At 33.8% G+C, this 25,308-nt stretch overlaps 4 protein-coding genes across 8 annotated transcripts; 2 read left to right on the top strand and 2 right to left on the bottom strand.

Moving 5' to 3' along the window:
- Window positions 1-1,248: 1,248 nt before the first annotated feature.
- Window positions 1,249-3,012, bottom strand: LOC122581193. The gene has a single exon (XM_043753362.1). It carries the CDS (start codon window positions 2,815-2,817, stop codon window positions 1,387-1,389), a length of 1,431 nt encoding a protein of 476 aa, XP_043609297.1. The 5' UTR covers window positions 2,818-3,012; the 3' UTR covers window positions 1,249-1,386.
- A 4,647-nt stretch (window positions 3,013-7,659) lies between these two features.
- On the top strand, window positions 7,660-11,377 carry LOC122582041 (DNA-directed RNA polymerase II subunit RPB7-like). The gene is made up of 7 exons (XM_043754387.1): window positions 7,660-7,750; window positions 8,357-8,480; window positions 8,569-8,734; window positions 8,826-8,876; window positions 10,108-10,173; window positions 10,270-10,338; window positions 11,019-11,377. Exons 2-7 carry the CDS (start codon window positions 8,365-8,367, stop codon window positions 11,082-11,084), a joined length of 534 nt encoding a protein of 177 aa, XP_043610322.1. The 5' UTR covers window positions 7,660-7,750; window positions 8,357-8,364; the 3' UTR covers window positions 11,085-11,377.
- A 558-nt stretch (window positions 11,378-11,935) lies between these two features.
- Window positions 11,936-17,015, bottom strand: LOC122583945 (pentatricopeptide repeat-containing protein At1g79540). 4 transcript variants are annotated; one of them, XM_043756315.1, is made up of 4 exons: window positions 14,356-17,015; window positions 13,881-13,944; window positions 13,582-13,684; window positions 11,936-12,697 (listed from the first exon to the last, which is right to left on the bottom strand). In XM_043756315.1, exon 1 carries the CDS (start codon window positions 16,775-16,777, stop codon window positions 14,417-14,419), a length of 2,361 nt encoding a protein of 786 aa, XP_043612250.1. In that variant the 5' UTR covers window positions 16,778-17,015; the 3' UTR covers window positions 11,936-12,697; window positions 13,582-13,684; window positions 13,881-13,944; window positions 14,356-14,416. The 4 variants fall into 4 exon arrangements, with proteins under 4 accessions (XP_043612250.1, XP_043612249.1, XP_043612251.1 ...); XM_043756314.1 differs by lacking the exon at window positions 13,881-13,944; XM_043756316.1 differs by lacking the exon at window positions 13,881-13,944 and having other exon boundaries at window positions 11,936-12,685.
- Window positions 17,016-18,469: 1,454 nt separating this feature from the next.
- LOC122581075 (thioredoxin reductase NTRC-like) lies at window positions 18,470-24,699 on the top strand. 2 transcript variants are annotated; one of them, XM_043753219.1, is made up of 10 exons: window positions 18,470-18,806; window positions 19,434-19,641; window positions 19,725-19,830; window positions 20,286-20,551; window positions 22,067-22,346; window positions 22,675-22,782; window positions 23,304-23,390; window positions 23,478-23,582; window positions 23,697-23,827; window positions 24,469-24,699. In XM_043753219.1, the coding sequence occupies exons 1-10, from the start codon at window positions 18,533-18,535 to the stop codon at window positions 24,527-24,529; spliced, it is 1,626 nt and encodes a 541-aa protein (XP_043609154.1). In that variant the 5' UTR covers window positions 18,470-18,532; the 3' UTR covers window positions 24,530-24,699. The 2 variants fall into 2 exon arrangements, with proteins under 2 accessions (XP_043609154.1, XP_043609153.1); XM_043753218.1 differs by having other exon boundaries at window positions 19,431-19,641.
- Window positions 24,700-25,308: the final 609 nt, after the last annotated feature.

The raw sequence follows: 25,308 nt of genomic DNA, 5'->3' as shown, positions 1-25,308 counted from the left end.
TATAAGTATTTATTGTTGTATATCACCTCGTACCCGTAGTATGATTTTCTTACATATATCAATTTTGATTATCAAGTTACAATGTTTGGGTCAGCTTTCAAATGCATAACTCAATTGAGATTTGAGACCATTGGTGAAGGTCATGCCTTTATGAAGTCACGTGGATTCAAAAACCATTTACAAAAGGTAAAGTGGAAAATGAGAATATATGGTTTGAGACTTTGAGGCATTGGTTTTCAAATTTTATAACCCCTTATGAAGACACTTTCATTTTTTTGTATTCACACTTGCAGTGTGATATCTAGGAATTTTTCTGCCCTATGACCTATCACCTATGAGTGACCTATCACCTATGAGTCTCAACACGTTGTGACGCGTGTTTCCGTTACAGCCTCTAGTGCGTTTGCCGGCCTTTTGAGCCGGGTTGATGGTAGACAATAGTAGGTGACTAAGCGTTTTGGGTTTATCTTTTTCTTTTTTCCAACGGTTAGATTATTTTAAAAGAAATTTTCCTAACACAATTACTTGTTAATTACCTCTAAATTTCAAATTAAAATGCTTAAAAAAGGGTTTAGGAAACAACTTAACATGGCCTAATTTAACATGCTATTAAAGTCAACTTTTTTTTTCTTTTCTTTTTTACTAACAACCCATAATTCACTTGCTAACCAGTAACCAGCCTGTATGATCTGTGTGATTACTGATTAGTCACCCTAAAGAAACCATTAGTATATTTAACTAAGAAGACAAATGTTGTCCAGATATGATTACCATTAACATTCCTTCATAAGATTAATTAATCTTTGTTCATGATCATATTAACATGGCCTACATGATTGATATCTTATCATATCACCTATCATATTATATTATACTTCATACTTCACATCCTTTATCACCAAATCAAATAATTCATACAAAAATGTCCTTTTCACAAGGCCCAATCATTTTTCTAACTCTAGTGTAACTTTGAATAAACAATGACTATAAAATTAAAGTTCTCAATTTAAAACACCCAAAATAAATATATTCTTTTTTTTTTCTCTTCAAAATTCATATAAAAATTTTAGGCGTATTGAGCCCCGCGGTTCAACACATGGATTGTATTGGACAGTTAGCATTAAAAGCGACAGCTACGGACTGACAACAACTATGCAATTAAACGACATCGTTTTCGCTGACATCGAACCTTAAACGTGTGACTCTTTTACTTACAAAAAAGACTACTTTAAAAATTACAGAAAATCCTTAAATTAAAATTTAAATGAATGTATATAAATATTAACTGCAAAATGTACAAGTAACTCCAACACCATTCTACAAGTAGTGGAAACATTCACAAAAACTAATAACAAGTACCTTACGCATTACTTGTACCTTTGACGGTCAACATTCCGTGTAAACCGATGAATCTATTGAAAATGAACAAATATGCTTCATAATAACTTCACCGATATCTAAATTACTATTTCCACGCCTTAGTACAACTGTCTGATTTGTTATTTCCACTCCACTGAGTGAACTCGGTTCCGGTATTGTCAACTCACTTGTTACAAAACGTATACTTTTCGCCAGAAACTCATTTCCAATGAGTTGACTCAACAGGCCCGACTCGGTCAGCGAGCCCTTTTTGTTGCGGTGTTGATGTGTAGTTGACCGCACTATCTCGGTCAACATTGCGGCGGATAATCGCCGCACCCCGCGTTCTCCACCGAGTATCACAACGGGGTTGACCGCTTTTTTGTGACCCTTCTTGTTCTTCCGAAACAAGAAAATTGATTCGGGCGAATGGTTTTTCACTCGCCCGAATGGGTCACCTAATAGTAAAACCTCTTTAGCATCAACTAGAATTATCTTCTTGAATTTTCTACGAACCCGGCCCAAAATCATCGGGTAAGTAGCCCATCTTCTTAAACTCATTCGAGCATTTTCCACGAACCCGGATAAAGCATTTTCTGGGTCTAACTCGCCCACCCCAAAACCCACCACCGACCCATGACTCGTCCGAGTCGACTCAGTTCCATTCTCGCTAAACCCAATACTTGAATTATTTGTCTTAACCCCCTGACCCGGATCCGACCCGGATTTTCCAGCTTGAGACGAGTCAAAACCAGTCTTTTTAGACTCGCCATTACCAATACCAAAAGTCGAGTTATTGGTTCTAACTCTCCGACCCCAAATGGGTTCACCTTTATCAGGATCCGACCCGGGTTTCACAAACCGGGCCAGGTCAAAACTGACCGGAAAGTCAAAAGCTTTACTCCCATTGCCCAATTCTTGCTTATACAAGTCAACAAGTTTCAAAAAAATATCATTTTCTTCACGAATCACATCATCTAGCTCACCGACACTCGAACCCGAATCAAATATGAACAAAAGATCCGATTTTGAAGGTAACCCAGAACGATGGAAAGCTTTCATGAACAACTTAAGCTCTTTCTTGGTCACGTGACTAGTCACGTGACATATAACAAGCTCGTTCATTGCCGTTGTGCCACGTGCGTATAGTGTGCCTAGGCCTTGTAATGCATGTTGTTGAGAATATGAGTTCATTATGGGCGGTGTTTGTGTGTGAAAATGACGGTGTGTTTGTGTGAGAAAGCGTCGGTGTGATGACGTCATGAAATCATTGTTGTTTGGTTCAAAAGATGAGAGTGTGAATAAAAGGAAAGTTAAGAAGATCAAAAGGGCACAAATGGAAATTGTGGATTGTGTTTTTGTTGATATGTGGCTTGAGTTTGTGCGTTTGAGTATTGAGTTTATTGTTGGTGAATTTAGTTGTTTTTCTTCCGGGAAGAAAACCAAGAAAATGCCCATTTTCCGGCGGTGGCGCCGCCGTCTCCGTCGCTAGTTCCGGCGAGTTGAAGTTATGGATTTTGTGATATGTTTTGTTGTTGTATAGATTCTAGTGTTTGTGTGTGAATGTATGTGAATGTGTGTGTTGTGATTTGTGAAGTGGTGTATATGGTTATTTCTCACTTTGTCTCTTCTCTTTTAAGAAAAAGAATGTGATTTTATTTAATGAGTTTGTTGAATAAATAAGTTACTTTTTCAACTAGGGTTCATTGGATATATGGAAAAACAAAGTTGTTAAAGTTAGGGAAGGGGTTTTAAAGCAAAAAGGAAAAGTACAAGGGATGAAAAGTTATGATTTTTTATTTATATTAGAACCTTCATTTTTTTATTTAATTTGAGAAAGATAATTAGTTTTTGTTTTGATTGAGCATAGTACACTATTTTAGAATAATTGGGTTTTTTTGGATAAAATTGCCATGGCGTTTTGAATTGAAAAGTTAGTAATATAAAGATATCTTAGTGGCAAAGTGTTATTTGTGGGAGATGACATGGTGTGTTAAGCTATCTAGAAGTTTTTTGGTATTATATTAATTAAATAACCAAATATTTTATGCAATTAACAAAACTACAAAACAAGAAATAAGAATTCAAAATGAAAATTGTACGTTATAAAGAAACATAGAGACATAATATATTGATAGAAACTTTTACACCATCGTTTGTGGACCTTCAACACTTTGGAAGCAATTATACTATTATTGTGGTCCCTAACATTTTGAAATTAAATGCAATCAAATATTCATATGTCACGTTTCATAGCTAATCAAATTTAAGTTTGCTTTGGCTACTAAACATGATCCATAAAACCTTTATTAATATGCAACATTAACATGATACATTAAATCCAAAGTCCTATGTATAGCATGCTTATTTAAGTTATTACTAGTTGCACAACCCCTTTATAGAAGATGATTAATGAATTTACCTTGGTTTAATGTTTTTTTGCCTTGGATGTTGAAAAAGAAAAAGTGGTGGATTATTTTATTAGAAATTAAAAAGCATGAGGGGTGCAAAAGCTGATATTTGATCATATGAGGGGTTTAAAAGAAAATATGAGAACCAGTTGGTGGAGGTTGCGTGGGCCGTGGGGGGTGTCCGATGTCGTGTGTTTGTTTGCTGTCAACGCACAAAATGTCAATCATAGAGGGGCGGTGGTCGTGGAAGTTATATTGTACAACTAAATATATGTCCATACTATACAAATCGCTATAATTTTCTTTTTAAGAAAGAATGGCATGAGTAGTCAGTTTTTATACAATTTTATTATTTTGGTCTAAATTTGTTTGGGATTTTCAGAAAATAGTAACTAAATGGCAATATATTTACAACATCTTATTAAGATTTACAAAATCGCTACAAGATTTATATTTATAAAATCGCAACGTGATTGTACAAAATCACATTCATTTTACTTATAATGTCACCAACATTTTCCTTAATAAAATTTATTGTATTTTTATTTTTGTTATTTTATAATGTTACTTTTTTAATAAAAGAATGTTTTTATATTTTTTAAACTCTAAAAGTTTATACATGATCTTTAAGCTCTAGTATTTAAATAAGGGTTATTTACTGAAATGGTACCTGGACTATCCATCATATTACTGATTTCATACCTATAACTTTAAAATTACTCTCATCATACCCCAACTTATCAATTCTCCACACGGACGATTTATTTTTATAAAAAATATTGTAAATATTTAGTTTTTTTTATTAAAAACTATTAATCAATCAAATTATAGATCCATGATGATTTTATTTATTTCATATTTATTTATTTTTTATTTAAAACAAATAAGTAAATCGGAAGCAGTACATTAATTTCATGTAAAACATTGATAAATGAACGTGAAGTCTTGAATGGATACCACCATATGGAGTTGATTAAATCTGTTTTGAGCTGATTCAAACCTTACATAGTAGTTGTACAGGTACTAATTCAATACAAGAAATTATGATATTCTTTCCGGTTCACCCTTTTAAAAAAGAAGATTGAAAAATATTTTTTATAGAAATAAAAACTTTGTACTAAAAATGATCTTTTATAAAAGAAAATATTATTTTATTAAAAAATAAATTTTATAAATAATAGTTTTGAAATATTAATAGTTTTTAATAAAAAATCAAATATTTACAATAATTTTTTTATAAAAATAAAATATTCTTTTATAAAATAAATATAAATATTTACAAAAAAAATATCAATGTACTTTGTGTAATTAAAACAACAACAACAACCATAATAATAATAATAATAATAATAATAATAATAATAATAATAATAATAATAATAATAATAATAATTACATAAATGATATCTGGACTATCCACCATATTATTGGTTTCATACTTAAAACTTTAAAATTTACGGTAGTCATACCCCAACTTAACGGCCAAACTGACGCCCGTCAAGTCAGGTATCGTCCGAGTGAAAAATTGATAAGTTGGGGTATGATGAGAGTAATTTTAAAGTTATAGGTATGAAACCAGTAATATGGTGGATAGTCCAGGTACCATTTCAGTAAATAACCCTTTAAATAATTTTGTCACAATAAACTTTTAATTTCCTACATATTATGCGGGTTAATAAACTAATTATAAGGTATATTATTTCGAGGTTATGAGTATCTTTGAATTATCGCAACTTTAGTGATGAAGATAAGTTTTTATAAAATTAATTTTATTAATATGTTCGGTTTGAACCCGGATTAATTAGCTAGTACTTTTACTATAAACATTTCTTTTGTGTGCAATATATTGTTATCTCACATATTATAGGAGTTTTAAGATTACGCTTGAACGAACAATTAATTTTATGTTTTTAAAACTGCGTGTTAAAAAAGTTTATTTCAATCTATCTTTCCAAAACTATGTTGTGTCTTTATAAAATTGCAAATAATCAACCTGTTTCGCAAACACTATATTTCATGATTTGGTTATGGAGGAGTAATAATCACATATTCACTTCAAAACTCAATCTTAAACACCTTCATTGATAAAAGGAAGAAAAGATAACTACTCTGATTTTTATTTTTCTTAGATATGTTATTTATACTTCTTTATAACGGTTTTCATGAATTTTCTTTTAAAGTGTTAAAAAGGTATAATATAAGGTATAATACTTTTGTATACTATCCATTAAAATATTTTTATATATATTATATTTTAACATTAATTACTTTATATCAATTATATACAATATTTGTGGGTACTCTCTAATTGCCTTTCTACAATACATCTTTAAAATGTTAAAGATTTTGTATATCTATTATAACTAGGCAACTGTACATCTTTGAAATGGTAAAGATTTTGTACATCTATTATGTATAGTGGATCTCTACCAATTATAAAGTGAATGATAACATGTAACAAGTATTCTTCATGTTTACGTACAACAATTGGAGAACCAACTTAAATTAAATACAACCACCAAATTTGGGCTGAGAACCAGTACCACCAACTTGAACCATACCAAACCTGATCATTTTGGCTGACATATAAAGTTAGTCAATTTAGTTCAAAGCATCTTATTCTAATATCCAATTCATCACTTAACTTATGTGTTGACACATCTAGCTATATTATAGTCGTACATGAATTATTTATTTATTTATTTTTTTGGCTATTTATGCCATCTAAGAACTTTTATATAAAAATTGTAAAAAGGTTAGACAGTTAAAGATTTCTATTTAAGCTATTGAAAATAACAAATATTTGACTTAAGTTTTCGTGCTCTAAGTAAGAAATTTATTCAATTGTTTCCAAACTCTTTTTTTTTTTTTTTATCACTTTTATGCTATCAATTATTTATTTATCTTTTTTAGTTTTTGTATTCTTGAGTTTTTGTTTTAAAAAAAAGGAAAGGGAAAAAAAGGGAAAAATAGAGTGTTTTGATCTCAAAACTTTTTTGCCATTTTTGGCAAGATTTGGAAGGAAAAGTGGTTAAATTATTATTATATCCCTCAAACTTAGACCATTCGTAACTGTTTACCCTTTCACCTACACTTTTTTCTGTCACATCAACATCACCTTCTCATTTTATTCACCTTTTATTTTTCCCCTTAACCATTCACTTATCATTTGGTCCCCACTATTATTTAATTAAAAACATAATACCTTACAATCTTTCACTCTATATCCAATCAAAATAAAAGAAAACAAAAAAATATATCTATACTCCTTATTAAAGATTATACACCCCCTCAAAATGGAAAGTGTTACCAAAATGTCACATGCAAAATTACCAAAATGTCCTTAATAAACACTCCACCATGAAAGAGTTTTTATAAATTATCAAATTTGCCCTTAATGAACTAATTTACATCCTAAACCCTTATTTTGCTAATTTACATTCGAAGTCTTTATCTTATAAAATAGTTCTATTATCTTAACATCAACTTACACCACTCGACACCAATTGTCGATGTCATCACCATGCGTCACCAACCCCACTATACCGTCGTCGCTGTTACCGCCACCGTTTTGCGCGGGTACCATGCTCGTATATAAATAAAAAAGTACCCCACATTTTGTCTTTTTACCTAGGTTATTACAATCACCTTCTTCCCATCACCTACACTCGTCACCTATACTTTTTAACCATTTACCCTTTTCACATTTACCCTTCACCTACCTCTGTCACCTACCTTTATAGATGCTCTTATATAAAGGTTTTAATTACTATAAATGTAAAATTGTATCTTGTTACCTTTTTTTTTCCGACTATTAACTTTCTTTTCTTTTAACTTGAGAATGCCTCCTTATGTAATTTTCTATCATTTCTTCCCTATCCAATCTTCTCATTTATTTTATTTTAATAAAAACTCGAGAACCACTCACCTCCGTGCTCCGCCGCCAGACACCATCTTCCGGCCAGTCGAGCCACCATACGGTACGGTTTGCTATTTATCTCTATCAATTAATTTATTTATTTTTTGCCTTAAATCCATAAATTTGTTGTTATTATTTTGACTTCCTCGCAATTAAATTAATTTAGTTTTGCCCTAAACCTTTACTTCAGTTTCTGCCCTAAAAATCCTTAGAATTTATAGTTAAATTCTTTTTTTTTTTTTTTTTTTTTTTTAGATTTACAAATTACAAGTGTAAACTGTAAAACCCTAATTGTTATATTGATTATTTTTTTGTAAAGCTTTTAACTTTACAAATTCGTATTTTGTTTGTCAGAAACTAATCTTTTTTATGTGTAAGAATGGTAATGTGAATGAATGAAGAAAACTTAGATTTGTAGTGTTATCTTTGTTTGACCCGGCCCAAATTGGAGGACCCTAATATAATACCCGAAACATAGCGACAGGAAAAAAATCACCACATTGTTTAGAAAAAGTAATTTTTTTTTACACATTGTTCTCTTAGAGATAGCTGAATTTATTGTGTTATTGATTTAAAAAAAAGAATCTTGTTTCAGACCAAAGATAGTTGGCGTATTTTGGTATATTTATTTGACATAATGATTGTATTTTTATATTTGGGGGTTTAGGTAAAAAGATGTTTTTCCACATTGTGTTGGAGAGAAATATGCAACTACACCCGCGCCATTTTGGCCGGGACCTTCGCGAGAAACTGGTTGCTAAGCTCATGAAAGATGTTGAGGGAACAAGCAGGTTTCGATACATATAAATTAGTATACTCCACTGTTTTGGTTGAAAAGTTTATGTAAAAATAAAATTTGGTGCTTTTTTGGTTTTATAGTGGGCGACATGGATTTGTCGTCGCCATTACAGGAGTTGAAGATGTTGGAAAGGGGCTGATTCGAGATGGTACAGGCTTCGTGACTTTTCCGGTGAAATATCAATGCGTGGTGTTCCGTCCTTTCAAAGGGGAGATCCTGGAAGCCGTAGTAACAATGGTTAATAAGGTCATACTTGGTTTAGTGTTTCTTGATAAAAAGCAAAATTTTGATTTTGTTAAAGACTTAAAGAAGTGAGTTTTTTTAATATATTTTGCAGATGGGTTTCTTTGCTGAAGCTGGGCCTGTTCAAATATTTGTGTCAAACCATGTAAGTGATTCAATGATCTTAGTCACATCTGTTACTTTTTTGTCAATGCTTTGTGCTAGAATTCATATTATATAAAGTTGACAGTTTTAGAAAATCATAGGTGTTTGGTATGTTGATTATTCAATCGCTTGTACTGCCATGAAAAAATGTAATTCTAATGTTCTGAATGTGTGGTATCATCTAGCCATTCGTCCACATATATTAACTTGCGTGAATATATTATCATTTTCTTTTCATAGGTGATTGGGTTTGCTTATTTTCATGTGCTAATGTGCTTAACAAATTAGTATGCATCAATATATCTACATATAAGCCAGTTCTTATCCCTTGAATTGAAGCAGATAAACAGTATCCAGAAGAGTGTTTTGGATTCCTTATCTGGTTTAAAATGACGCAAACTTTCATTTCTAGTTAGAACATTTTTTGCTCAAACTGTTTCACATCAATATATCATGTTGGTATAGTAGCATGATCAAATTGATTTAACATTAAGTACTGAAGAAGTTAGTGATGCTTTAGAAGCCAGTACAATGAGTTGAAGTGAGCATGGACCTTCAGTAATTATGAGATTGGGTTCTCTCTAGATCTCATGCTGGAACATTCTTTTCATATAGCCATGTGGTACAATTATGTTTCACAATGTTACCAAACATTAGCCTAATTGGCATGCCTTTAGCTTACCGGTAGCAAGGTGCTTTAACAACAGAGACATTGTGGATTTAAGTTCTGCTTAGAACTTGGGTGTGTCAGGATTGACTTTTGACAAATAGTAAAAGAAGATATTCGGCTATAGATAATTTGGTGTACGAATAAGCAAATCCTGGTTCCAACTTTGAGTTCCAGCCTGCCAGTATGACTACTGATAATTTGGAGACACAATATACATTATTACAGAGAAGATGGGCTATGCATATCAGAGGTGACATCACGTTTAGGATATTGAAATCAGTTCTTGTGTTGTTACAAGTTTGTAGGTTGTAACCAAACTGTCATTCATCTCAACTCTTGATCCAGTCCAGTAGAAATTACTTGTTTGTTCATGTAATAGACCCTAAGGCGAAAATGACACTACTTTCTTTTACATACTTTCTGTCTTCTGGTTGTTTAAGTTTAATATAGTTGAGTGTTACATTCTGATAATGAACTGAAAACTGTCTCTCTCTTTTTCTTTTTTTTTTTTTTTTGCTTAAAGGCACTCCCGACACTCTAATCTTTTTCTTCCTTCTTTTAGTTGATACCAGATGACATGGAGTTTCAGTCAGGGGATATGCCTAATTACACAACTTCAGATGGATCTGTACGAATCAATATTGGTTTTTTAATGTTTTCTGGTTTGTTTATACCAATGTAAGTATCGGACATCTGAAATTACTCCCCTTTTGGAATATTCCAGGTTAAGATTCAAAAGGATAGCGAGGTTCGATTGAAGATCATTGGGACTAGAGTTGATGCCACTGAAATAGTACGTAATTAGTTATTTTTCTTCATGGTATATTGCTCAATAATTATAGTAGCTTAGGGTGGAGTCTATTTGGATTACTTCAAAATTAAAAGGACCATACTGTTTATCAAGTGTACAGTTTGTACAAAAATATTTTTGGAAAACCAAGTATATATGTGCATTCTGATTAAAATCAAAGTAACACATGAACTATATTAGATAACACAATCATGGTTCGTCTACTTTTTAAACATGTCAGGGGTTCATATCAGTCCCTCTACTTTATTTTTTGCTGTCTTTTTGTTTTCCTAAGAATCTAAGATATCTGCATATATGAAATTAGAGGTGGCCATCTGGGTTTCTTTTATCTCCGGCTAGTTGAATAGGCTAAATACGAGGATTTAAATTCAAAACATGTCGAGTGGTTGATAGTCTTTCAACGTGGTTAATGCATACGTGACATGACTGCCGAGTCTTCCAATTTGTAATTATGTAGTGTCTGTAATCAATCTGACACACCAAGTTTTATGGAAGTTTATGAAGTGGACCAAAAATGCTTTGGGTTAACTTGACCCGGTACGTTTTACCCTTGAACAAGAATCACCCATTTTGGCTCATTATCAAATTTGCTGGTTTGTCAACTACAAGTTATATCTTCTTTAAATATGTTGGATTCATTTCATTCTGCTGTTGCTTTACAGTTCTGCATTGGCACAATTAAAGATGATTTCTTGGGCGTAATTAGTGATCCTGGTTCAACTTCATGATTCATGGGATATCTTCTCTCCTGAATGAAATCATTCATGCTTGCTATCAGATAAACCTTGTTGGATCAACATTGAGATTTGTATATACGGTACTAGTAAAAAGTAGATCTCATGGCTCGACCCAAAGCCTTGTTGTGCTGCAGCTGGATTATGGTTCTAGCCCATGAGTTTTAATTTTGTTTTTCTGTAGTTTCTGTTATATTTATTGCAGTAGTTGTATGGGATTCATGTTTGAATGGTGGTTCTTTTTTCTAACAAAAAACTAAATCGTAACCCAGAATTTCTTGGCAAAATCTTACCATCAATTACTGTTGATTGTTTGGTGTCTTCCAAATTTTAGTTTTCACTTTGTTGTCAGTGTTGAGACAATTTTGAGACTATTATAAGCACAGGCTATACCAATAAAGAGAATGTGACCCTTATTTGATTGAACCTTGTAATAAAAGCAGCCTTACTCGCAGCTTAGCGGCCGGGGATGTGGTTCACAATTACACCCTCCTTGATGACATGACTGTCAGTTAGGCCCTAATGGGTGGATGGCCGTTTTCTTTTAATATATATCTCCGTTATCATTTTCATGTGTATGGTTTTCACAATATTCATTACTTCTTTTTGTGGGATTAATTGACAGCAACGTTTTAAACGCTTTTGGAGTGTAAGGTTATTATCTACTCTCGTAACAGTTTGGAACCCATTTAAAAGGGACCATATAATGCATGAAGTATTTGCTTTACTCAAACCATTACTAATCAATAACTTTCAGACCAACTCAATAATCTTCACATTCAAAGACAGATTAACTACAGTTTCACACCAACTCAATAATTTTCTTGACTTAAAATTCCAACTTCTTTTTAAACCAAATCTTTAACCTCTTGGATATATCTATTGACCCATCTTTACATATATCCTTTTAATTGTATACATTGTGTCTGTTAAACCTGGCAAAGATTACATTTTATAAGTTACCACTTACGAGTTCAACGGTTACTCCCAAAACAATCTTTATCAAGTTGCAATGTTCCAACTTCCAACTGAAATTGCGCAACTTTTTTGAATAATAAATAGCAGCACACCTGGGGTAGAAATCAGATACAGATGACCGTCCTGAGCCAAAATTCTATATAACGAAAACTTGGAACACCATAGTGATCTTAACCGCTTTCACCTTAACCAATTCCTACTCAGTAAGGCGAACCCAAACAGCATTTCAACTTCATAGCTTCCATTTGAAGATCATCCAAGATTTCCTTGGCTTCTTTAAATAGCCCCCTAATAAATTTCTTCACTTTGTTGCAACTCTTTACAGACTTGAAGATAGTCTTTGAAATAAGCTAATTAACTTGTCTCTAACCTTCACCGCCTCTAGTCTTGTTGTGGTCCGTGCCCACAGCTTTATCTGTTTCAATGAGTATGTTAAAGCCGTGCCTATAAGTCTTTAAGTCGTGGGATATTGGAATGATGGCTTGTGGTCATTTTGAACTTCTTGTGTATGTCAGAGTCAAAATTCCACCATACTCATCCCATGCATCATTCTTCAACAGTAATATACAAATATGTAGGTTGCTGACATGTAATTGATTTGGGATGACAAGATGTGCCTGCACATGTAGCTATGAGCCAGCCTGATTAATTTTTGTGTTCATATATATGTGAATCTTTTATAAAATATATATGGAAACACATATCATATACCGAGTGATATAAGTAATATATATATATGAATCTTTTAAATTGATGTTACTTAACTTTGCATTTGAGAAGTCCATGTCTGACCCCCAAAGTCAAAATAAGCCCACATTAACACAAATGCAATATATAGAAAAGCAGACCTCCTTGTGAGTGGGCATAGACACATGCATGTGTACTAAGTTGGTGACAATTTCGATTTGTTTATGAATAGGTTGATACGGGTTATGTTTTAGCTCAGCCAAACAGGTAAGATCAACGAAATTAGCTAAGAAGGAAAAGGGTCAAATGGGTTGAAATTACCCAAAGTATATTTCTAACACATTACACCTCCAAAATTATGCTATTGAGGGTAAACCATAACCAAAACAATATAGGTTTAACAATAATATTGACTCACATATTTTTACATGATATTTAAACAATTTGGGCAAAAAGTACTTGAGGTTGAAAAAGGTCAAAGGGTCCTAACGGACCAACAGTCACCTAAAGTATAACTTTAAAGGCACTAAACCTCCTAAATCATTTTAACGAAATTAGACTAATATTAAATTACTGATATACGAGTATAACTTTTGGATCATACATGAGACACTAATTATTCATGAGACACTAATTAGACTAAAAACCTGTTGGGAGTCTGCCCAACCGAACCCAACAAGCTTCAACCAGTAACAAAAAATTGCCATTTCAACTGGTCACCCGACCTGCCTGATCCACCCACTTTGCAACTTCTAATGTCTACACATCAAATATTATGATTATAATTAATAAATAATACACAACAAAAGGAAGGATTGGTAGTTACCAGTTATCTCAGAAGTGGAGAAACTCATCGTCATGAATATAAAACAGCTCATGGTTGATTTGGATCTTGCACAAATGTTTACATAGCAGGTTGAGTAAAAAACCTGGCCCATATTCAAAGTACCATCAATTTCTCTGGAATCATCAACTGGTCCATGTGGAGGGCAGTGGCTAAAAAAAACTTCTAAATTCTAACCATGGTGTGAACTACTAAACAAGAACATAAATCAGGATATGTATTATCATTACTGTATAGTTTTTTTTAAGGGAAAAAAGAGTATTAGGGTATGCATGGCATACCTTAAACCTTTCTAGATGCACGGGCAGTGTAGAGAAGGGTTTGGTTGTACAATGTAGACTGATCCTACACATGAGTAGGGGTGCTTGATACCACGGTAGTTCAAAACGAAAAAAATACAGAGAGGCCTAAATATTTATACATCTCAAAAAATACACACGAGTCTGCAATGAAAAAGGATTCAAACTAACTAGAATAAGCATGAACCTACCATATATCACTATACAAAAAATGTTAATGGTTCTTGGTATATTCAACATCAGAACTTTCACCACTTACAAAAAAACTAACTTGAAAAACTTTCCCTATAACAGTAGCATATGCTAAAGGTGTCAAGCTCTATAAAAACTAAACTCAACAATTATTTTGAACTACACAAAGATTTAGATTGCAAATTTGAATACTTCTATAAACAAATACAAAACTTCCTAGCAACGCTAACTCTTTCTAATTTTAACAAAGTAAATTGTCATGTACCTCCTTTGACTTCTACAACAACACCAGTGTTTCAACACTTTGTGTGTGAAGCAAAACATCCTCATCTGGTTAGAACATTTTGCATATCTTGTTTTCTCCTATGATTGCTCAAAAGAAACGTTGTATCATCATTAAGATAGGCATCTAGATCATACCCACAGGACTCCATTTTCTCCAAAAGATCAAAAGCATCATAATCAGTCATCAACCGAGACCGAAGAAGTGACTTGACCAAAAAATTGCAAATTCTTGGTTTCAAGATAAAACCTTTTTGTAGAGCATAAAGAAAAACTTCAATAGCACGATTCAATTTCCCTTCTCGACAAAGAGTGCTAATTAACATCACACAACTCGGCGAAGTTACATTAATGTCATACTCCTTCAGAATGTCAAATAAATATAAAGCCTCTTTTGATTTCCTCTCCTGACAAAATCCAATAAGCCAAATTGTATATGGTGCCGAATACACATCTTGTAACTTTATATCCATTTCAAGTAGCAATCTCACAGGCCTCGCTATTTCACCTTCCTGGAGATAATCTTCCACCAACTTCAGAACTTTTTCATCTCGGTTTGGTAAGCTCTTTAAATACCTAATCCAGAGATTAAAGGCAGCCAAAGTTTTCTTTCTTCTACAAGACCATTTCATAAGTGTTCTATAAATCGCTGGAGTAGGTTTACATCCTTTTCCAACCATTTCTTCTAACAGTATAAATGCATCATTGTCTCTCCCGACACTTTGGAGCCCATTAATCAGTGTTCCATAAGTGACCGAATCAGGCGAAATCTTCTTACCTTCGAGCACCTTAATAAGCTCATAAGCACCTTCCAATCTACCTGCTTTACACATACCATTAATCAAGATATTATAAGTTGTGATAGTTGGCATGATTGCAGTGTCAGCAAGCTGTGTGAGAAGCTTATATGCTTTAAGGGTTGACCCCGACTCGCATAATTCACTCACTTTTGCCTGCAAAGTTCTACTGTCAACAACTTTATCTGAACCTTGTGTAAGTCGTAAAAACAAAAAGGGATTTCTTCCAATCTCCATTTTGGAAAGCAAAATGTGAGCATTTTGAAGTTCACCGGCTTTACATAGCCCATCTATAAGAGCATTGAATGTGACAACAGAAGGCAAACATCCAAACTTTTCCATTTCATTAAATAAATTTTGTGCATCTCCAACTAGACCGTATCTACACATACCAGATATAAGTATAGTGTAAGTACAAGTATCCGGAAACTCATTATCACCTGAAATTTCAAGTTTTAACGAGCGTGCTTCATCCAAGAAACCCTTGTCGCAAAGCCCTTTAATTAACGTATTATAAGCTTGAGTATCTGGTACCAAATTATTATCAGTCATATCTTTAAGCATCTTAAGCGCATCATGTATTCTGCCCTCATCGCACAACCCTCGAATCATGATTGTGTGAAAGACCACATCAGGCACTATCTCAGCTTCAGTCATTCTCTTAAACATCTCATGAGCATCTTCAAACCTTTTAGCTCTAAACAACCCATCAATTAACGAGCTATAACTATTCAAATTAAGCTCAAAACCGTCACTCTGAAACTTCCTCAAAAGAACAAACACTTCATCCATCCTACCCAACTTACAAACCCCATTAAGCAAAGCATTATAAACAGCACTATCAGTCTTAATACCAATGTTTCTCATATTCTCAAACAAACGATACGCATCATCTATCCTCTTAGCTTCACATAACCCCGAAAGCACAATTGTATAAGTAATCTTACTAGGCATTATCCCTCTTTTAATCATCTCATCAAAAAGCTCTAATGCATACGAAATCATTGAACTTTTACACAACCCATTAATCAAAATATTATAAGTAGAACAATTCAAACAACAATTCAACTTCATCATCATATTATAAAAAGCCAAAGCCAATACTATCATACCTTTATTCACCAAAACATGAAGCATCAAATTATAAGTAAACGTATTCGGCTCGCAATCGAATTCTTTCATTCTACCAAAACACTCAACCGCTTTTTCGCCATCTTTCATCTCCCAATACCCACCAATCAAAACTGCAAAAGCATCAGAAGGTATCGGATAACCGGCATTCTTGATTTCTTCAAGAACTTTCCAATAAGTATCAAAGTTTTCAACTTTATTATTAACAAGCATACCAATCATCAAATTATGCGAAACCCAGCTGCGAAATCGCTTTCTTTTCGCAGCCCAGATGAAAAATCGAAAACAAAGATAAGGTTTTTGCTGTTCTTGAATAACAGAGCTAATAACTTCAGGGGATAAAAAAGGTGAAATTTGTTCTAATGAAGGTTCCATTGGATCTATTGATTGTATTATATTTAATACTTCTTGTGAACGTGATAATGTTGAAAATGAATGGAATCTTTGGGTGTAAAAAAGCTTTGAAATTTTCTTCATTTGTTGAAATCTTTGATGGTTTTAGTGTTGGCATCGTTGTCTCATGGTTTGTGTGTGTTGTGGGTGTGTGTGTTTTTTTCAAGACTTTGTGTGTATGTATGTATATAAATAGGATATAAATATATGTATGGTTTTTGGGTTTTGCAATGGAGGTTTTTAGAGTGGTGACGGCGGCGGGCGATGAGGGTGTGAAGGGATCGACGGTGGTGACGAAGATTGAAAGAAGGAAATGCAAATTGGTGTTTGACCCTTTGATGTAGTAATAGTCAATAACCCAAAAACATAGTAGATTTTTTTTTTTTTTCAAAGCTTACTATAAAAATGTTGTTATTATAGGAAAACATGCTTTAAAAGCATTTAATTTATGTATTAAAAACTTGTATTTAAGGTATATATGTAATTATGTCTTTAAAATAAGATATATATGAAATTTTCTCATGACCATTAAAACCATGTCAAAATCTACTATTGATTTAGTAGAAGTGATATATAATTAGCGGACTATTGATAACAAGGTTATTAATTAATATAAGTCAATTATCAACGTAGTCATTGATCATTAACCCATTATCGTTTATCAACACATCATGTCCAAGTCAACATCCTTAATCAATAACCGTATTAATCAACATGAGTTGTTTGTCGATGTAAATATTTAAACAATCACTAATCTGTTTAAACAAAATTTCGATATGTAATGACTAACTATGTAATTGAGATTTATGGGCATTGCACCTAGATATCGCAATTGGACACGACCCCTTTAACCCATACTACATGAAAGTATAGTTTGTATATTTTAATGAAATTCTACATCTGTTACTACAATATATAACTAATTGTTCGTTGATTTGTGATTTGTATATGCCACTAGTTTTTTATCATACTTCGAATAATCTTGCGTTGATTAATAATTTGATCTAGTAATGATTTCAATGATTTATAGTTTGTGTGTTTTCTTAAATTTTAATTCAAATCGTTTACAAACTATGATTCATGATTAATAAGTTTTGTCGTCTTGGCTTGATGGTCTATAGATCTATATGGTCACCATCCATATACATACACACATACTCAAATATTTCATGTCACCTGTTATGAGAATTGATATTCGTATCAAAAAAGTTGATTTATTTAACATACAGTACAATTATTAGAGCATACTATAAAGGTCAGTGAAGCATGTTTGTGGTAGATTAATCAAATGTTATGGTACAAATATCACCTCTATTATTATAACAAATATTCTATCTAAGAGTGGTCTTTCTACTTTTAGATGTAAATAAAACTGTTTATATTTAATTTTTATCATATTTTAGTTGAAACTAAACATTATTGTAGTTATCCTTCTTGGTTTATAATTTTATGGGAAAAACAAATATAGCATTCTCCATCACAATCTCTTTCTGTTAATCATGTAAATATAAAATTCTCCCTTTTATCAAAATCTTAGTAACAATATGCAGCTAGATGCATACTTATTAACCCCTTAATTTATGTTGTCAAATTATAGATATACCTTATTTGTACCCTCAAAATAGCTAGTAACAAAACTCAAATTTATAACATGGACTACTAGACCATATGGTATATGTGTTATCGCTAAAACTTAATCATTAATTCTAGATCATTTTAGATAGACCCCTCCAAACCATATAAAAAAACACACACACATACACACTCTCATAATACTATAATTGTGTGTTGTTATTTGAGCCTTTTTTGTTTTGGGGTTGGTCGAAAGGATATTGTTGTATGGTCCGAAACCAACCAATGGCCACATCCACTACTACTGCTCATATCGCCAACGGCTTCGGTATCGGAAATTCTCGCCGCCGGCATCCCACCTCTTCTTGTTCATTAACTCCAAACAACACCATCTTACTTGGCTTCACTCGCCCACGCGCCACCACTCTTCGTTTCAACTCCGTCCTCAATATCACCGGTCCATTTTACACCCACCGTCGTTCCCCGCCACCGTGTTCTGTACGCGCCTCAGCTTCCTCTGCTGACCAGCCCACTTCTTCAGGTCTTTCTTTAACTATATCTTATTTTATATATGTGTAACTTATCAGGATTTTGTAGAAATATATATACATATAGATATAGCTTACAATTGTATCATAGGTAGTTGTAAAGTGCACCAAGGCGTATCAAGCTTGTGACTTTTTTGTTATTTTTGTGTATTTAGATTTCGAAAACGTATATTGTTGGTATCAAACATGTAATTCATTGTTGTTGTGAGTATGCGGAATCCGGTTACCTCTTCATCCGGTGACAAATATCCTTTTGCTGACCTGGTACCATATAAGCCGACATTTCAGCGGTTTACGAGTAATAAGAGGTCAAAAGCATACAATAGAACATTTGAAAGTTGGATACACACAATAGCGTAACATGACAAGTTTAGGCCTCAGTGAAGTGCTATAGAAGTCAAAGTTTGCACTGATAAGTTAAATATGTATGTGGAATCCGGTTGCCTCTTTAAACGTTGTTTTTTTCGATTACTTATTAACGTTTAATGGCTGGTCAACCCATTCAGGATAAGTATAATGGTTGAGTATGTTATGCTAAATGATTGTATGAGGCTCTTATCTAGACCATATGTATTTATGCTAAATAGAGTCTCATGCAATTTGAACTTCTGTTTCAGCAGGGCAAGGGGTTGAAAATGTGGTGATAATTGGTTCAGGTCCGGCTGGCTACACAGCAGCAATCTATGCTGCTCGTGCCAATTTAAAACCTGTAGTGTTTGAGGGGTATCAGATTGGCGGTGTTCCTGGTGGACAATTGATGACCACTACTGAGGTTGAGAACTTTCCAGGTTTTCCTGAGGGAATTACTGGTCCAGATTTGATGGAGCGGTAAGTTACTATCAGAAGTATCTCTTGTTATTTTGCTGGTAAATTTAACCACAGTTTAAGATTACTAATGTTTTGGTTAATAGGATGCGGAATCAAGCTGAGCGTTGGGGAGCAGAACTTTTTCAAGAAGATGTAGAATTTATTGACACGAATTCACGTCCGTTTACCGTACAAAGTACCGATCGAAAGGTGATGTCTCGTGTTATTACCATGTGAATCTTCGTTTCATAACCTAGTGTGCAAGGGCTAATTGTCTAATAAGATAACCAACTCTGGTCCAAGTTATGTTTTAGGCCATTTCTTGCATCAGAAAAAAACCATCATAACCATAAATTTCTTTAAATGAAGTTGACGAACCTTCAAAAGTTCAAGGTAATCTGACCTGATTAACAAGTCATAAAATTTGGCCATGTTGACTTTAATTTGGTCCGACATGTGCACCACTGGCATTTATAAACCAGCTATCTTTAGTAATTGTAGTTCATTCTTTAAACTTTGATGGTTTTTTCTTGCCTAACTATACACTGATTAACCAAAACAAAAGCTAGACAAAGTTGGTTGCCTGCCCTATATATAATGGCAATGAACAAAATATACGCTGTCCTTAAGAAGAAAAGTATCATAAATATATTGGTTTTGTTCAGGTGAAATGCCATAGTATTATAGTAGCTACCGGAGCAACTGCCAGAAGACTCAATTTACCCCGTGAAGAGGAGTTCTGGAGTAGAGGAATTAGTGCATGTGCAATTTGTGATGGAGCTTCACCACTTTTCAAGGGTCAAGTTCTTGCAGTTGTTGGAGGAGGTGATACAGCTACCGAAGAAGCAATATATCTGACTAAATATGCTCGACATGTGCATTTACTCGTACGCAGGGATCAAATGAGGGCATCAAAAGCGATGCAAGATAGGTTAGTGTTAATTTTATTTCACGTGGATTTAAGAAAATTAGTTGAACAATAAATTTAGTTTTGTTTGTGGGTATTGTTTAGAGGTGGCAATATGGGATGGTCCAGGGGGCGACGGTACTGGGTCGGATAGAAACAGACCATTTGTTTGGGTCCAAACAGGCAGGATCGATTGGGTTCACCCTAGAACAATTTTTTTTATTATCTTGTCTCTAAATTACATATGGCTAATGCATCAAATGTGATTATAATTTATAAAACCAATTTTATTACAATAACTATATAATTATCTAAGTAAAAACGGTTTAGGGGTTGTATGCCGATAGAATAGCCTTTGGTGACTTTCTACCCATTTGACGCATTCTTTTTTTAACCCGTTTGAGTTAAAATCTAACTCAAACCAATCAATTAAGAGTAAATGGGTCAAAGTTCCCCTCTCTAATTGTCTGCCACTTATTATGATGATTCGAACTTTACAAGCCTGCTTTCTTACCATTTTTGCTGCTTCATGATGTTGCATTGATTTTACAATAGCATGATATACGATTCAAGTCTGATGACCCCCCCTTTGTTAGTTTGTTATTTACAAGCATTTGCGTTTCTCAAGCTTTCTTGCTTGGATCAAATATTAGTAGTGATTGGTTCTGTAAACTTCGTTTAAAACTTTCCCTCCTTAAATTATTGAGATTTTTTGTTACTTATTGTTACACCCATCCTTCTTCATTAATATAGTGGATACATGGACCGTTAGTACATTTTCATTCATACATCATATGTGCGATTCTTCCATATCTGCTAGATCACAATAACTTTTAATCAAGAGTTAATCTAGTATAGATTTGGTAACAAAAGGTGTAACATGTACCACGAACTTGCAGCTTCTTTCACATTTATGCATATGACTATGATTTAAAAGTACTTCTTCACTTCCTCAACTCTATTTCCTTGATGTAACTTCCTTTTCTCACCACACACCAAATTTGTAGTCCTTTCCTCTCCTTTAAGTAAACCAGAACATTTGATAACGTCACATTTAGAAATTTGAAGTGTTACACTTACAGTACTTGAACGCCAGTTTGTTATAGTTTATACATTATGTATTTGGATGCGTTTTTATTTTTTTAAAAAATTTTTTGAACGGCGTATTATTCTACTCCTACATTACACGAATGTCTGGAATGGAACCCAAGACTCTTGAAAACCCCCCCTATTAATCCACCCCCATAAATGTGAAAGTGGGACTCACACCTAGGTGGATCCTTCTAAGGTCAAAGACCTTACCAATGGGCCACTGACCCCATATATGGGTTCTGCTTCAGAACCAAAAAACTTTTAGTTCTTTCCCACGCATAAATTTGGACATCAATGATACATATAGTGCCTTATTTAAGAGTGGGAACTTTCTTGTTCACTGTTTGTTTATCATTTAGGTGAACCAAGTTACTAAAGAAGTTAATGTATTCTAGTTTCAACTCCCTGAATGTTTGTTTAACAGGTTGATTCTGGCGAATGTTTCAGAGTTCACGATAATCCGAATATCACAGTGCACTACAACACAGAGACGCTGGATGTGGTCAGCAATACAAAAGGACAGATGTCTGGCATAAAGATCAAGAAACATGATACTGGGGAGGAATCTGTGCTGGAGGCTAAAGGACTATTTTATGGAATTGGCCATTCTCCAAACAGCCAATTGCTGGAAGGACAAGTTGATCTGGATAGTGCGGGATATATTTTGGTCGAGGACGGAAATGCAAAGACTTCTGTAGAAGGGGTGTTTGCTGCTGGAGATGTTCAGGTAGCATACCAGACTACCAGGCTTTATATAAGGTTCATGTGAGAACTATTCACATATGAACATAGATAATGTTAAGTATAACTTGATAATTCATATGTGAACGAACATGTTCTCATATACCATTCGGATATGAACATCAAGTTATTATTGAGAAGTTCTCATAGTTCTTCCAATTTTAATGGTTCTCTCATGAACCTTTTCCTCTGTATATAATATATATATATGTGTGTGTGTGTGTGTGTGTGTGTATGTGAGATTCCTTGTTTTTTCACTTCTATAAATTTCTAACAATTTTTTAAAATATTTTTTATTCTAAATTTCTGTGCAGGACCATGAATGGAGGCAAGCTATAACTGCAGCTGGATCAGGATGCATTGCCGCTCTGTCAGTGGAGAGATATCTTGTCAGCAATGATCTACTTATTGAATTTCACCAGGTATGCTGCCAAGTGAATGATGTTTTCTGTTAGAACTGGAGGCTGCAATTTTGACTTGTTTACTTATAAGTAGATGATTTTGGGCTGTGTTTTATTTTAAATGGGTCAAATTAAATGCTTGCTTGATTGGTCAAATGGGATAAACAGGTCAAAAGGGTCGAAAGTAGCTTACAGTCTATTTCCAATGCAACGTTCTAAATCATTTTATTGAAAAATTTAGAGTACTGATGTAATAAGACTCTTTACGTAAACATAACATGCATACAAAATAGTTAAGACTGGCAACAATATGTTTGCAAGTCAACCCAGCCGGACCCACACGTATCAAATATGACCTTTTTCATACCCATCCTGTTTTGATCCCTTTTACCAACCCGCTTGAACAGACCCATCTTCCTACCTCTAGGTTCATCCTTTACTTTAGTAATGAAAATGGCAGAAAATTAGTACAATTGTCTCTTAGTTAATTATGGTATTACGTGCCACAGAAAATGAACATAATCTTTATTTGGTTACTGTAGCCCCATACTGAAGAAGTTAAGAAGGAGCTCACGCCAAGAGATGTGCAGGAAGGGTTTGACATTACAATTACTAAGCACAGGGGCCAGGTAAATAATCTTTATTAACGAGATATCTTCTACATGTTACGTCATTTACCGTGGTTCCATATTTAACTCTATTTCTTTGTCCCGCAGTATGCATTGCGTAAATTGTACCACGAAAGTCCTAGACTCATTTGTGTGCTATATACATCGCCAACTTGTGGTCCATGTAGGACCTTGAAGCCAATTCTCGGCAAGGTAAGAATGTTATTCAAATATGCGTCTGTATTGTAATGATGATGTTTTTTATATCTTATATTGTTGATCTTTGATCTGCCCTCGACTGATGTTGTAAATTTTGGTTAATGGCAGGTGATAGACGAGTTTGATCAGAATGTCCATTTTGTTGAGATTGATATTGAAGAAGATCCCGAGGTTGCAGAGGCAGCAAATATTATGGGTACACCGTGTGTACAGTTCTTTAAGAACAAAGAAATGATCAGGTTAGTTTATATACTTGTGTTGACCTATTTTGTCATTGGTCTTTCCATCTGCAATTCTGCATGATCTCTAAGTATTGGATCAGCTTTTACAATCTAAAACCCCCTTGTTAGAGATGGGAAAATAGGTAGGATCCGTAACCTTTTAAAACTAAAAGGGTTATATTTGTACCAGCTGAAATGGGTCAGATCCGGTAGTTCCCAAACACTTTCTATCCGAAATTTTTGAAATTTTTATGTATAATTGATGTCTCGAATATGATTAAAAATGTCTGAATTAGGAGGTTTAATGCACTAAAATACCCTCGCAACTTTCGACCCCTTTGAACCGTTTCCTTTATGTTTTACTTTGTACCCATATCTCCCACTTGAGATAAATGTAACTCGCAACGACCCGTTCATAAGTTAAGGATCAATATTGCCACCTCTAACCATTACCATGACCGTAACTCCGTAAGTAAAGGATCAATATGCCACCTCTAACCATTACCATGACCCTATTACCTCATGCTTCTTAAAATCGGACTACAATATGAAGGCATGTGTTATTAAGTTAGTATGGAATATGTATTATCAACTAGAAAAAATCTCAACGAGTACTTAAATTTGCTTATACTTAGTCATGCCCATGGATCGATATGCAGGAGTGTATCAGGTGTCAAAATGAAGAAAGAGTACAGAGAATTTATCAATGCAAATAAGTGAGTTTTTTCTGTTCATTCGTCTACAAGTGTTCCACTAGCTCATGTTGTCATTCAATTTTGATATTCCAAATTGGCTAGTTAAATTCTTCCTTGTAATTTAAACAATTTATACTGATCACATCGCAATATAGATGCCGAGCTCTTAATGCAGTATCAGATTGTATTTGACAATACAAGTCTAAAATGAATATAAAATTCTTCTTAAAAAATGTGATATTTGACCACAACTATACTTGATATACATGGCCACTCCACAAAAATACTTGCTATACATCTGTAAATTCTTATATGTATTTGGGTTTAGCTGACAGTATTGAAATTTACATGTTATAATTGTAATTTGTGTAGTTGTGTATTATGCTTATATCATCTCTAAATATGATCAAGTCAACTACAAATCTAACACAGTAGGGATATTTCATCTTGATCTGGGAACACCTACCCTTTTTAGCAGACTCTGTTGTCATTTACATCGGATGGAGGGCCGAGTTTTTTTCCGATAAAAGGGTTACCCTGATTAGATTATGGAGGGCTGGGTTGGTTTCTTTTGTTGTCTCCCAGATAATCCTTGAGTGAGGTCTGCACCGTCTCATACTCTCATGGGCCGGTATGCCCGGTGAGGGTTGCAAGACATCAATTTTTCTAGTGTAACCATCTTTCGTTGGTCATTAGTAGAATTTTTTATGTATAGAAAGACAATTTAAATATAAGATGGGGATCATGATTGGCCCATTTTTAGTGGTTAATGATATGGCACCCTTGTGACAATATGCTGCTCTA

The sequence above is a fragment of the Erigeron canadensis genome, chromosome 9, assembly GCF_010389155.1.
Source record: "Erigeron canadensis isolate Cc75 chromosome 9, C_canadensis_v1, whole genome shotgun sequence".
Lineage (NCBI taxonomy): Eukaryota > Viridiplantae > Streptophyta > Magnoliopsida > Asterales > Asteraceae > Erigeron > Erigeron canadensis.
The sequence above is the reverse complement of the archived record's forward strand: the minus strand, read 5'-3'. Positions and strand labels throughout refer to the sequence as shown.

Excerpts from the sequence above, each read along its gene's own strand:
- LOC122582041 (XM_043754387.1), top strand. The coding sequence starts at position 8,365 with ATGTTTTTCCACATTGTGTTGGAGAGAAATATGCAACTACACCCGCGC. Across the intron at positions 8,481-8,568 it reads GATGTTGAGGGAACAAGCAG|TGGGCGACATGGATTTGTCG; the intron begins GTTTCGATACAT and ends TTGGTTTTATAG. Across the intron at positions 8,735-8,825 it reads TAGTAACAATGGTTAATAAG|ATGGGTTTCTTTGCTGAAGC; the intron begins GTCATACTTGGT and ends TATATTTTGCAG.
- LOC122581075 (XM_043753218.1), top strand. The coding sequence starts at position 18,533 with ATGGTCCGAAACCAACCAATGGCCACATCCACTACTACTGCTCATATC. Across the intron at positions 22,347-22,674 it reads TTGCTGCTGGAGATGTTCAG|GACCATGAATGGAGGCAAGC; the intron begins GTAGCATACCAG and ends ATTTCTGTGCAG. Across the intron at positions 23,391-23,477 it reads TTACTAAGCACAGGGGCCAG|TATGCATTGCGTAAATTGTA; the intron begins GTAAATAATCTT and ends TTTGTCCCGCAG.
- LOC122581193 (XM_043753362.1), bottom strand. The coding sequence starts at position 2,817 with ATGGGCATTTTCTTGGTTTTCTTCCCGGAAGAAAAACAACTAAATTCA.
- LOC122583945 (XM_043756315.1), bottom strand. The coding sequence starts at position 16,777 with ATGAAGAAAATTTCAAAGCTTTTTTACACCCAAAGATTCCATTCATTT.